Raw genomic sequence first — 13400 nt, 5'->3', positions numbered from 1 at the left:
GATTTGTCAAAATTCGGGTCTAATTCTATTGGATTGAACCTGAATTCAACATTGGGCTTTAAGGGTCCATTTTATTGACTTTTTTTTTTCCTCGTAGAAAGATAGACGAATACAATTAGGTGTGTAAGATACTCCCTTCGTTTTTAAATACTTGCTTCATTACTCCATACGAGGAGTTTTAGGAGAAATTAGATAAAATAATAATATATGGAGGTTGTGGGGTAGGTGGAAAAATAATAAATTGTAAAAAACAAAAGTAGTGGAGAGGATTGGAGGAGAGTGAATAAGTGGTGGGTCCACTAGGTGAAAGAAATTAGTTAAATATTGTAAAAGTTTTTCAAATAAGGAAATGGAGCAAGTATTTAAAAACGGCCCAAAAAGGAAAGTGGAGCAAGTATTTAAAAACGGAGGGAGTAGTAACTTCGATTGAAAAGAGGCTAAATTATGATTTAATGGATAAAAGACACCATATGACACCATTACGATCACAAACTATCATAATTGTTACGGCATAATTCTTAACAACAGACCCATCATAATTTAGATTTAATATTCTTGGTAAGGGAGAGTCTCAATAACCTAAATTAGCTCTTTAGGAAGGGTAAGAAAAAAGTTATGTATAGAAATATTCATACTCCGTATATCGGTATGAGTTTGTAATTGCCATACAATGTAATCGACAAAAGCCTTTTAAAAAACAGACGATGAACTAAATGGTTTATGTTCGAAGTTAATTCATTGTTCTATATACTTCATAAAATGCAAATAAAATTTGATAAACAAATTTGAAAAATGGGTTTTAATGACCTAAAGATTACTACCACAAAACAAATTAAAAAAAAAAAAAAAATTCTTTACAACCTTAGAAATTTAAGTACTTTTATACTGCATTTTACACCACATATTTTGATGTAGATTAAAAACGCAACAAATTCAATCTCAAATCTCTTGTTTTCTTTTATATCCCCTAGGAAAACAAAACTTATTCAAATAGGGTTGGATTTTTTTTTTGGAAAAATTGACATTTGCTACCAGTGAAAACACCCCGTATGACATTTGCTACCCGTTTAAAATAAAATTTTATTTTGCTACCACACAAATTCCTAAAATATATATTTCACTACCAAAGACTAAGGCCGTTACTTTTTCCGTTAGCCACCATTCAACCACCTTGCAGCCACCCCTCCACTTCACTGTCACCCGTCCCCTCAACTACCACCCCCTCCCCCCTGTCGGCGCCGACGCAACCCCACCCCCACCCCCTTGCCGGCGCGACCCCACCCCTCCCTTTCCCCTACCTACGCAGCCAACCCCCCTCCATTTTCCCGTTCTTGCTGCCATTCCCCCCACCCCGAACCAGAAACCACCCCCTTTCCCTTTCCCCCACCGGAAATCGCCCCCCTCCCTATTCCCCCACCGAAATCGACCCCCTCCCTTTCCCTTACCCTTTCGTCCATCACTTATCCTAAACCACCAGCCTCAAACCACCCTAAACGAGAGTTTCGATTTCGATTTCGGCGGTTTGGGGCTGGTGGTTTAGGATTTCGAATTCGATTTCGATTTCGAATTTTAGGGTTTCGATTGGCTGGTGGTTTGAGGCTGGTGGTCGGGGCAACAAGAAGGGGAAGGGGGTTCGTTGGCTGCGTAGGGGTGGGGGGAAAAGTCGGGGCGCCGCCGATGAACATTTGGTGGAATTTTGCGGCGAAGGTGGCGGTTTAGCAGCAGGAGACCACGAGGTTAGGGGTGGTTGGCAGGAGGGGAAATGGAGGAGGTGGGGTTCGCCGGCATCGGGGAAAAATTTGGGCGCCAACAAGGGGAGGGGGGAGGGTGGCTGACGCCGGGACAGGGGAGATGGGGTGTTTGAGATTTTTTTTAAAAGATTTTTTTTAATAATTTAAATTATTATTTAATGAAATATGAGGCCCACTTAACGAAACCTTAACAGATTCCGTTAAGTGGTAGCAATATATACAGTTAGGGAATTTGTGTGGTAGTAATTTAAAATATTTTTTTAAACAGGTAGCAAATGTGACACGAGGTGTTTTCGCGGGTAGAAAATGTCAATTTTTCCTTTTTTTTTTAAGGCACATTTGCCATTTGGCCAATTTTGATCATATATTAATGTATACATGAAGTCAAAATATATGTAACTAGACCTGTTAGTTCATGACCCGACTCGACCCTATCTCTTAACCCATTTTACTGAGAGAGAATATAAACCCGACCCATCATAAACAACTCAAAATTTAACCCGAACTCAACCCATTAATTTGAATTGACAAGTCTGTATGTAAATAGCCAATAAAAAACAGAGAGAGTAATCACCAAACTCCATTTTCGACTTGCCAAGCCAAAAACCCAAGAGGGCCCAAGAGGACTAATGATTTACCTCCAAGGATTGTAGATATCATGGTCCACTCACTCTTCCATTCTTCATCTTTGCAAAACAAGTCAAAAACTCAGCCCATTCCTTCCTTCCTTCTTCTCCCCTTCTAACACTATGAATTATTGAAAATTAACTTCCAGGTATCATCTAATTTCCCATTTTCTCACCCTCAAATCCCTAAATCCCACTTCAATTACCCTTTTTTTTTTTTTGAATTTATGCCATTTCTTTGAAAATTAGTAAATATGTTGCCTTTTTAGATTTTGATTTTTGTTTGTTTATCATTAATTTTCAGTAGATTCAAGCATAAGCAAAGTTGTATTTTCGTATTTGATTGGGAGAATAAAATGTATTGAGCATTTGGGTGGATTGAAACTGTAGAAAAATGGCGGAATGTGGGACTGTGCCATCGAATTTTAAGCTGCAATTGCAAACAAAAGGGTCTTGGTTCAAACCCCAGAATTCATACCCCAAAAATTTCCCAAGGTGATTGTTCTTCCTCCCAATTTCGTTTTAATTTTCATGTTGGTATAATAAAATTGTTTATTTTGTTGTTATTCTGTGGTTGCTAGAGTGTAGTGTTGTTATTTTGTCGAATCGAAGTAAATGATATAATGTGGGTTCATTGCACTTCATCATTTGACAAAATGATGCCTGTTTATGATGTGCAAGCATTTGCAATGGGTGTATAATATAACTTTGTGGAATCATGCCCATTAATATTGTTCTAATATTGCCTGTTTATGGATATGTAGCTCCCAAAAATGCCTATTGAAAGTATGAGGTTTAGCTTCAGCAATGATGTTAGGGACATTTGGATGTGTTGATTGGAATATTATGATGGTTTCTTGGGGTTGAACACCTTTGGCACTTAGCATCTTGAGAAATTTGTTAGTTACAATTTTCATATTCTTTGTTTTGAAGCTTCATTTTTCTTATGTTAATGACAACCCCTTTTAGGCTCACTCTTCATAATTTCATATTCCAGATGTTACTGACTTTCATTCCAAAGTTGTCACTAACACTTTCTAGAAGTCACCTCTGTTGTACTGATCGAAGCAATTTGCAACGCATGTTTTACTGCCTTCTGCTGTTTCGTTCTCAAAAAAGAACATTCTTTAACGAGGCTTCTGCTTTGGACTAGGAATTTGTTGTTAGTGTTTTCGTGTATAAGTTTAAAGGACAGACTGTCATAGGCATGACCTGGTGTAATTCTGTAGAAGTATGTCAACTATGCACTTATTTGATCTGCGCATTTCATGTTAATTACAAATTCACTTAATTTGTGGGGTGACAACTTTTAATATTTTTCTCTGCAGAGATTATATGTCCGCAAAAGTACCTCTATGGAGGTTTTGACAACTTCTAATATTTTTCTCAGCAGAAATTTTAGGTCTGCATCACTTCCTTTATGGAGAGTCAGCAAGCGTAGTACTATGTCTGTTTCAGTTACTTTCAGAACTCCTGTTTCTAGTGGAAGTCCCATGAGGTGTAGCTGCTTGGGAACTATGATAGACTTTGAGAGTGCTGCTGTATCTAGCTGGGTTCCCGTCATTGACCAAGTGCTTCTGACTGCTAGTGTATTCTTTGCTTATATGGCTGGAGTCATTCCTTCTGGGGGCTCTTATATAAGATCCCAAAAGAACAAGTCAAATGACCTGCTGCTCCCTGAAAGTCCCATCTTTTTTGGTAGGTAAGCTTACTGTACTTAAAGTTTGATAATCTTTAGCATACATCTTCTATTGTACAATTGCAGTTTGCACTGTCTTAATTTATGAAGATATGTGCTAAATTTTCTTGTTCTAGTTCTGCTCTTCCTTTTTCTAATTATTTATATTTAAATTTTGCAGTACAACAGAAAAGGAAGATCAGCATGGTTGTCATTGTTCCTGGGATGCAGTGAAAGGGAAAATCACAAAGTCTCTTCTTGCTATTGAAAATGGTGTTAGTGTGGAAGAAAATACAAAAGAATATGAATTAGATCGTGCAAAGAGGCCTCTTAATTTGTATGCCGTTGCTATTGGTCCCAGATTCAGGTTGCTTTTGTCTTTGGTTGAGCAACTTGAGAAAATGGTGAGCACAGGTTCTTTATGTGCTGTCAGCTTGTTTCCTTGTTTTCAGTTTAGTTTCCGTCGTGAAATATATTATCAGACAGTGGACACTTGAAACGTGAAACATGATGTTCTAATGTAGAGGAATGTGAGAGTGGGGGGATAGCTCAAGTGGTTTGAGCTTCCCTCCCGATTCCAAGAGATCTTGGGATCGATTCTCATCACCTGCCTTTGTGGCTCTCTAAACATAAAAAAAATATATATTATATATATATATATATATATATATTAGTGGATGTTTACAAAGATATCATGTGATAACTGTTTCATATAGTGAATTGATTTTGCCTAGTTAATCTCCTTTGTTAACCTTTAACCATGTTGATTTTGTTTCTTCTTTCTTGCTCAAGTTTCTCCATTGTCTGGACAGGTTAATGAAATTCCAGACACATCAACGGCTATGGAAAGGGAGGAATGGCTGGGTTTATTTTCCTCTACAGTAAAGAAGGCTTGTCAATCAGCTTTGTTTTCTTGGATGGAAAAGGAGTTCAGCGTAGAAAATTGCAAGCCTGACAAGGTATTTTTTGAACAGATTGCTTATGATGTCAAAGTAGTTACATTTGAGATAATCAACATTATTATTTGCTCTGTTTTTGTGTAGGAGCTTTTGCTGTCTATGTCAGAGAAGTTGAGAGGAGAAGATATCATCTTAGGAGATTTTAGAAAATCCAGCAAGATGGATCTTTTTGCAGATTTGATAGGTTTTTTCAGATATGGTTGCTTTAAGTAAGTTTGTTTATGGTTGTTGGGGTGCTCTAGCTGATTATATTTGTCTAAATTGATTAATGTTGTAGAATGGAGTGTACACTCACTATATATTTTTCTTTCTCTATAATAAAAGAGAAAAAGGACTTTACCTTACTCTTTTCATATCTGGTTTCTGATCAATTAAACTGAATCATCTTTCTGCAACAAACTATTTTTATTATGCACTATTTCTTTGTTTGACTTTTGAGGTATATAATGTTCAAAATACTGATTTTCATAGAAATATGACATTCAGTTGTAGATTGCTAGAAATCGATAGAAAAAGTCATTTTAAGCAAGAAAAAAGTAGACTAGTTGATAGATTGTTTTATTATTGATGCTATTATATAACCAATGGAGGTAATACAACCTAGATCTCAGGGTGCTAATTATTAGAATGGAGGTAATACAACCTAGACGTCAGGGTGCTGATTATTAGAAGGGTTGGGATGGTTGATTCACTACTTGTTCTTGCTTGAGATTTATGGACTTGCTTCCTGTACCTTTTGAGGGTTTTCTAAGTTAGTACTGAGTTTTATAAAGCACTGATATTGTTGAAGTTCCCCTTTACCCTTTTCATCTGTGTCAAGTCTGTCAACATTTGTGTATTGATCATCCTAGGGATCCACATTTTATGTAGCTGGCCAAATATTTCTGTCCTTTGAATATACCTGTAAAACTTTTAAAGTTTGCAAATTGAAAAAACTAGGTACTGGCTGATGTTCTTATACTGCTTGAAAGGGCGCTAAAAAAGCAGCAGGCTAATTGTAAGCATTGCCACTTTATAAGGGTACATACTTAACTTGGGTTTTGGTGGTTTGGCATTTGGAAGAAGGTAGGTAGACAAAGTTTATCTTGTAATGTCACCAACTAGAGACTCTAGAAGGATAGTTAATCGGAAGAAGTTGGTGATTCAACAAAGAATGAGCCAAAAATGGGATTTTTCAACAAATGGGGAATTGCGTGCAAATGCTACGGGACGGAAATGGGGGAAAGTCTACAATCCCTGGGTTTAATCAGATACAATTTGAAGGATTTTGGAGGTTCATTTATCAGGGTTTAACGGAAGAACTTTATAAGTTTCCAATAATGGAAGATACAGACCAAGAAATTGAATTTCAATAATGGCCTAGTTTTTGAAGTGCTTTTATCTTGTATTGCTATTATAGGTTCTTGGTGAATATATTTTTTTACTAAAAATGCTAGTCTGGAAAATGTTATGGACATCAATTTTGGCTATTATGTTGCTCCCTCAAAATTTATCTAAAAGGAAATAGAAGATGATGTGCACCTTTTGCAGATTTTACTATTTACTTCTCTAGTAACTAGTAAGTTAAATGTTGTAACTTAAACAATAGTAAGATTACAATTGTTGTTATTCTTACTGAAGTATGTTTATTTATACCCACATCTTATCTTTCTCGCCTTCTGTATTACTTTGCCTCAGCCTCCCCTTTCTCAATCTCTCTTTTTCTACTGAAAAACCATGCACAAAATGTGGCTTGATTTGGCTACTAAATTACCCCTCAATGCCCAATGCCAGTGCTTCTAGACTGGGTTTGGCTCCACCCCCTTCAGCCCTTCTCTCATTCTCTTTAACTGCTTTGCTTCTGCCTTCCCTTCTTGCTTGCAATAATTCATTTTTTGTACATTGGCCTTGATCATGATGGTTATTGGACTGTGTTGTTAGGGGTGGGAAGGATGGTCATGGGCTGCAGATTTGTTGGTCGTATAGTGAGGTCACTGAGGTGTGTTTTAATTGGTGCTGATGATGGTTCTGGGGTTAAAAAGATTCCCATCTGTTCTTTTTAAGTTCATATCTTTGATTTCCGCTGTTAAGGTAATAAATTATATGAGGAGGGAAGAGGGTTTCAAAACAGGTGACATGGATACTTAGAATCAAATGAAGGGAGAATGTATTTCAACAAGCACGTAGAATTGGAATGGGATTCTTAGTCTCTCCATCTGTTTGAACGAGCACATAGAACAGCTTCTAGCATCCTAAGTGCCTATAGTTTCCGAAAGACAAAATAATTGACAAAAACCCTGAACTTAGGTATATTGGTCTGAAAAGTTTTCTTGTAAGCATATGTGTAAGTCTGTGATACATTTCAACTTAGGTATATAGAGTAAGGCCTATACTTATTCCGCTTCTTTTTTGTTGATACATTTCAACTTTAGCATTATTACACACTCCCCTTTGACCATCTTTTGTGATTTATTTATAATGAAAAGTATAGTCATGCGGGGTCTTGTAAGATTTGTCTTGATACATGATTTCAGTATATCAACTTTCTATAATTTTTTCTTATTGGTAATTAAAATATCAATGGTTGATTTTTTGTATTGGACGTAACTAAAGAATTGTGTCAGCTGAAAAGAACTGGACTTATGACATAACTTAATACCTCTATTCTGTGTCTAACAAAATTCTTCACTTTTCAATATATGTGTTTAACAATTCAAGTACAGGTATTTTGTGCCACTTTCCTCCAATTAGTTCAAAACCTTATGCACTTTAGTGTAAGCCTATATGTACTAAAGATTAAATGTGGTAATCCTTCTGTGAATGCTAGCAGTTGCCTTAGATTTTTAAAAGCTTCAGCTGCAGGTTTATTTGTACACAGAATTAGTTATTGGATTTGGATATATCCTTTCTCAGTCTTTTAAATCACCTTTACCCATAATTTTTTGGTCAAAATGAGCTCCTTCATTCTGATAAGCTGTTACAACCTTTTATTTTCCCATGTTCTTATATGATGACACATACTAAATATTGAAGTGAAATTTCTGCCTTCTGTTGATGTCAGCCTCATCTTTTAACTGCTCTTTGTGATAGTTTATTTATTGTGGTTCAAGTCTCATTTCACATCAGGTTGAATGAGTCCTTTCAATCCAACTCCAGTGAAGAGTATGTGGTTTTTTTCTTGCCTTGTCTTGTTTAAGAGAATGGGGTTCTCTTTCTTAATATTTAGGTTGCTCTAAACTATTATGGAAACTTGGTCTTTTCAGTCTTTATGTTTTGTTTTCCATATACTTATTGTCCCTCTCGTTAAGCAGTCTCAATATTCAAGATCTAATTTGCATTGAAAAAGTAAAATTGCTGTTCATGATGTACGTACTCTACCTGAAAGGCTGAAATACGCTCCAACGATAATATTTTATACTAAAAGGTTTTACTTAAGTATTTTGAGCTTTGATTGAATTTATCTTAGAGGTCCTCTTTTCATTCATAGTTTATAGTGGGTCATGGGAACAACATTCCATTCTGCGAGGTTACAGGTGTCATTTCACATATTACAATAAATAAGAATTTTTAATTTGAAGGAAATGAAAAGATATAAAGAAAAATACCCCACCAGTGACTGTCAACTAACATTTACTATACTATAACTTCTTTTTTTTTGAAAGAACTATACTAAAACTTCTGGTGACTCACATTTATAGAGTTTAGGAATCTTACTTACTTAGAAATGTATAAGTGTTCAGGTCTTTTTACCATTTCTCTTCTTCTCTTTGTTGATTTTTCTTTATGGCGATACGCTCATAACCCCCCAAATTGAAGCTTTATCACTTGACACGAATCTACCTTTTTTGTTGCAGGGAGTGTAGCTACTATGATCATAATCTTTATCCCTTACATGGAGGTGCTATATTGGAAGATCTAATTATTACTCTCGCTGATGCAATATCAAGTATATATTTGGAGGTTATATCTGTAGACAGTGACATTTCTGAAAAGATTAGTAACTTTGGGCTGTCCTTGTGTACTTTGTCGACCAGAGATTTGCAGAAATTAAGAAATGAGGTATCCCCCACTTCATGTTCCTTCATTTCCTTTTCCCTGCTAACAGTCTTGGAATGATCTGTGTCTCAAAAGAGGAGAATTAGGAGCAACTCATTTCGGTGATCAGCCTTTATCAAAGAAAGGACCACCTGTTTTACATTCTTGTGTTCCAGATCTATACATTGAAATATATGTATATAATCAATCATATATGTGTTTGTTTTACTTTGATATCCTGGGATTTCAGGTCTTCAGCTTAGGCAAGATAACAGGCAACTCAAGGATGATTAGTACTCCGTATATCTTATTACTACGTATTTTCACTGTTGCCTATGACCAAAATTGTCTTTAATCTGTTTTTAAATCTATCACTTGTAAAACTAAGAATCCCCTGAAACTGAATCAGATTATTTCTTCTTGTTCCACCAGTGATGTAATGTTGATCTAAGTTAACATAGTGAGTAGCATTGTAGAAATGTAATCGTTATAAAGAAGCTGAGGCATAATACACTACCTTCTCCATCTTATAATTTCCCTCTTGTTAAGCTTTGTCACTCTTAGATGCAAATTGAGAACACTAGTTGGGGGTGGACTAAAGAGTGGTAAAATGTGTACAAAAAGTAGTAAGATATAGTTTGGGAATTTTGAGAGAAATAGGATTGTTGTTGTTTCAGGAGAATATTGGTCCCTATTTGGTCTCAAAACACATAGGGTGGTTTTTCTAAATACCAAAGTAGGTAACATGTAATAACAAGTTCACATCTTAAATTTTGAGACATCCCACTTCATAAGTTCTTAACTCTTATTAATTTATTATTTCTTGAAGTCCCAAACTCCCAATCCATCCCCCCCCCCCCCCCCCCCCCCCCCCTTCTCCAAAAAAAAAAAAAAAAAAAATCATTTTGACTCACAACCTTTTCATCTCACCTTAAAACTTTGAGCATTTACTTAATTATGGGATGAAGGTTTGAGAGAGGCAGGGAGTATACATGAGAATGGTTTAGGGACAGAGGATGTATTTTGTTTTCAATATCCTTTTCATATAATCTTCCCACAAATTGATTTACCAAACTTGATCTAGTATTGAAAGCTATAAAGTGATTAGTCTGATCTAGTATTGAAAGCTATAAATTACCTTTCTTCTATTTTTTCCTTAAAAATCTGATGTGAGTATTAGAAGTAGTGTTTTTCATAACCTTGTATTTAATTTCTGCTCCCCTTCATTGATTGTCTTTGTAGATTTTGTCTTCTATCCAGCTCCTTTCATGAATTATGACTCAATTTGTGTGAAGTACCTCAAATATTTAGTATTGATGCTAGTATGGCTGTCAAAGTAACATTTTGTTCCTTTCAGTCTCTAGAAAGACCTCCATTGTCTATTTGTCTTGGAATAGGAAGTAAATAGAAAAGTTGAAAAACAGCAGCAATGTATCAATTGCTCCATAAATTTAGCAGTTCTGCCCTCTGACTCTTTGAATTGGATTTATGGTGTAAGGTAGCTATGCGTGAGTGGATTCACCAGAACTTTGGAGAAATTGTATTAATGTATGAGGATCGATTCGACCTGCGGGTACTAAAGACTGAACCTTATCGTGAGTCGGCTGAGACACTCAAGGAAAGTCATAGTTGGTGGAGGAGACTTACTCTGAAGAAATCTGTACATGTGCAGTCCTCACTACGCTATTCTGTAGTCAGTACCTTCTCTTTGACTTTAAAGCGCACAAGGGAACTAAGGGCCCTCAAAGGATGGTATGTTCCCCTCCCCCCCAGTTCTTATCTCCCAGATATGTGGAAATTATAATTATGTTACTCTTAATATTGCATGAAATGGCTTAAAAGTTGCACCAAGCACATATATTGAAGTTAGGGCAGTATCTTTGTAATCAGTCTCCAGTTTGAAAGTTTAGCCTTCTGTCCATTCATCCTATTAATGAATGCCTATGTAAACTATGGAATAACAAAAGTAAGGCCCTATTCTCTTCACCTTATTTTTGCCGAAATAAAATTATTTTTATTGAATTGAAATTATTTTTGCTGAACTGAAATTAATTTTATACTAATTAAAACTTATTTTTACTAACTCTCTATTATATTTGGTCTTTATTATTGATTTTTATTGCTTAAAAATTATTTTTACTTTACTGAAATTATTTTTTGAAGTAAAGAGTATAGGGCTAATAGTGCTATTGGATGTGCAAACAAAAATTATATTCCCTTCGTCCTAGAATGTCTGGAATGTTAGACTTTTTTCACTATTCATGTATTAGTTTTGACTATTTTTTTTTAACTAACATAATAAAAACGTATTTTATCATAAAATATGTTGTTAGATAGGTATTAATATAAAGTTTTGTAATACTTCTTCCATTTCTTTTTAGTTGCAACACTTTCATATTTAAGAAATTGTTAATTAGTTGCAACATTTTTCATTTTTGACATTTATACCTGTCTCTCCTAACCACACGTGTTCCTTCTTTTTTTTTCCTCTCTTTCTCCTCTTCAAAAATTGCCCAAGAGAATGTGAGAAAAAAGATGTTACAACAAAAAAAAAATAGAGGAAGTATAATTTTTAAAATAGTTTTCATTAATATTTAAACATATAAAAATAAAGTGAAATTAGTGCATTGGCATGTGTGCAAAGTTGACTGTCAGATATTGAGGGAGTATGAAGATAAAAACTGGTACTTTTTTGTAATTTGCTTGTGGTGGATTTGTAATACAGAAAACTAGAAAAGTGTGGTGAGTAACTAATTTTTTGGTGCCAAGTGCTCTTGCTCTGTCATGGAATTGGCTTAGCATGCACACATATAAAGAATTGCAAACTAGACTTTGGTCTTTGATTTAGGTTGCTTTGATTCTTTAATCGCTTTCTGGAGATAAGTAGATTACAAGCTTACAGCTACTGAGATGAAATTACCTTTCAAAGGTTCACAGAAAACTTTGAATTATGTAACTCTATGATACCTGGAAGGAATGAAGGATATGCAATAGTTTATTCTAGAAGCTTTTGACTGTAATGTGCTTTTTGACGATTGATGTCTAGTAAAAGTGCATGGGAAACACTGATTCTTTTGGTCTTAGCTGAATCAGAGGTGTCTTGAACTGTGCAACTTAAATATCAAGTATCAACCTTTTGCCTTATTGCCGTGTTGCCGTTCCATTGCTTTCTGTATGAGCCATCTGTTTAGAGAAGGCACATCTACAACTGTGCCAGCCATAGGATTTGTACCTTTGGGAGTTGGTTTTTTTTTTTTTTTTTTTTTTTTTTTGGGGTGGGGGGGGGGGGTTAATTAGAAAGGACTTGTTACATTTCAAACTTGTTTTCGAGTTATGATATATGTTCTTGTCTCAGTTGGATCTTGGGTGGTTTGTTCAACTTTGTAACATTTTCTTATAGCTTTGTGGCAAACCATTTTATTATGGGGCAAAATAACTAGAAGTCTTGAATTTTCCTTTTATTTTACTGATTGCATGAGATTTTTTTTTTTTTTTTTTCCTGACGTTAATATTCCTACAAATCTTTTGATTTCAGGAAGTACTACTTCAGCCTCATACTCGAGTTGTCTGACATTGCAGTGCCGATGGTGAAAGTAATAGTTTCTCAGGTTCGCAATGCCATCTCTTTCTTCCTCGTTAGCTTGATTGGACGGTCTGTAGGACTTGTATATACCGGAATAAGGCAATCTCTACGGTGGAAATAAAAATGACCTCTGGAACTCCCTCATCTCATGCTCCAATTTTGCTTTGTTAGCTAGTAATATACACTTGAGTAGATGGATTATATAGGGCAAAGCAACTTTTCTACTCCGAACCAGTGATTCTTTTCTGGGCTAGTCCTAAGTTTAGCCCAGCTCAGTTGTTTCAGCCCATTATTTTTTGGTAATTGTTGGGCCTTGAAAATATTATTTGTTGTTTTAAGCAGGTGTTTGTCATTTTTGGTGGTACTTATTACAGCACACCTTTATTCAATCGATTAATCCCTTAATTATCATTTCTGTAAATTTATTTTTGCATTTAATGAGAAGATTGAACTTGCACCATATAATTTTATGTACATTGTACTATGTACATTTATGTATATTGTCTTATCTTTTTATTATTAACGAGTATTCAAGGTTGGAGGATCAAAACCTACTAAAAGGTTCAAGGGGGGGTTTCTTCTAGTCCTTCCCTCCACTCCCAAAGGGCATTTCGTACTTTATTATAAAATGGGTAATGTTATACATATCCCTTAGGGTTGGGCTATATACTACGTATAAGCATTAAAAGCACTTTTGGAAATTGTATAAAATAAGGGATTCATGGAAAATACCTTCAATTTAAAACAAATATGGAATTAGTGTGAGATTATAGATTATTTCAATCAAGA

At 35.3% G+C, this 13400-nt stretch overlaps 1 protein-coding gene across 7 annotated transcripts; it reads left to right on the top strand.

Annotated features, from left to right (window-relative positions):
• The first annotated feature begins 1501 nt into the window (after positions 1 to 1501).
• On the top strand, positions 1502 to 13071 carry LOC110728077. 7 transcript variants are annotated; one of them, XM_021907701.1, is made up of 9 exons: positions 1506 to 2526; positions 2768 to 2872; positions 3768 to 4079; positions 4237 to 4459; positions 4868 to 5014; positions 5099 to 5223; positions 8848 to 9052; positions 10527 to 10780; positions 12564 to 13071. In XM_021907701.1, exons 2-9 carry the CDS (start codon positions 2772 to 2774, stop codon positions 12730 to 12732), a joined length of 1536 nt encoding a protein of 511 aa, XP_021763393.1. In that variant the 5' UTR covers positions 1506 to 2526; positions 2768 to 2771; the 3' UTR covers positions 12733 to 13071. The 7 variants fall into 7 exon arrangements, with proteins under 7 accessions (XP_021763398.1, XP_021763396.1, XP_021763393.1 ...); XM_021907700.1 differs by having other exon boundaries at positions 1507 to 2526; positions 2685 to 2872; XM_021907699.1 differs by having other exon boundaries at positions 1507 to 2526; positions 2682 to 2872.
• The last annotated feature ends 329 nt before the right edge of the window (positions 13072 to 13400 follow it).

Source organism: Chenopodium quinoa, unplaced genomic scaffold (genome assembly GCF_001683475.1).
Source record: "Chenopodium quinoa cultivar QQ74 unplaced genomic scaffold, ASM168347v1, whole genome shotgun sequence".
Classification (NCBI taxonomy): domain Eukaryota; kingdom Viridiplantae; phylum Streptophyta; class Magnoliopsida; order Caryophyllales; family Amaranthaceae; genus Chenopodium; species Chenopodium quinoa.
The sequence above is the reverse complement of the archived record's forward strand: the minus strand, read 5'-3'. Positions and strand labels throughout refer to the sequence as shown.

Excerpts from the sequence above, each read along its gene's own strand:
- LOC110728077 (XM_021907701.1), top strand. The coding sequence starts at position 2,772 with ATGGCGGAATGTGGGACTGTGCCATCGAATTTTAAGCTGCAATTGCAA. Across the intron at positions 4,080-4,236 it reads AGTCCCATCTTTTTTGGTAG|TACAACAGAAAAGGAAGATC; the intron begins GTAAGCTTACTG and ends TAAATTTTGCAG. Across the intron at positions 10,781-12,563 it reads CTAAGGGCCCTCAAAGGATG|GAAGTACTACTTCAGCCTCA; the intron begins GTATGTTCCCCT and ends TTTTGATTTCAG.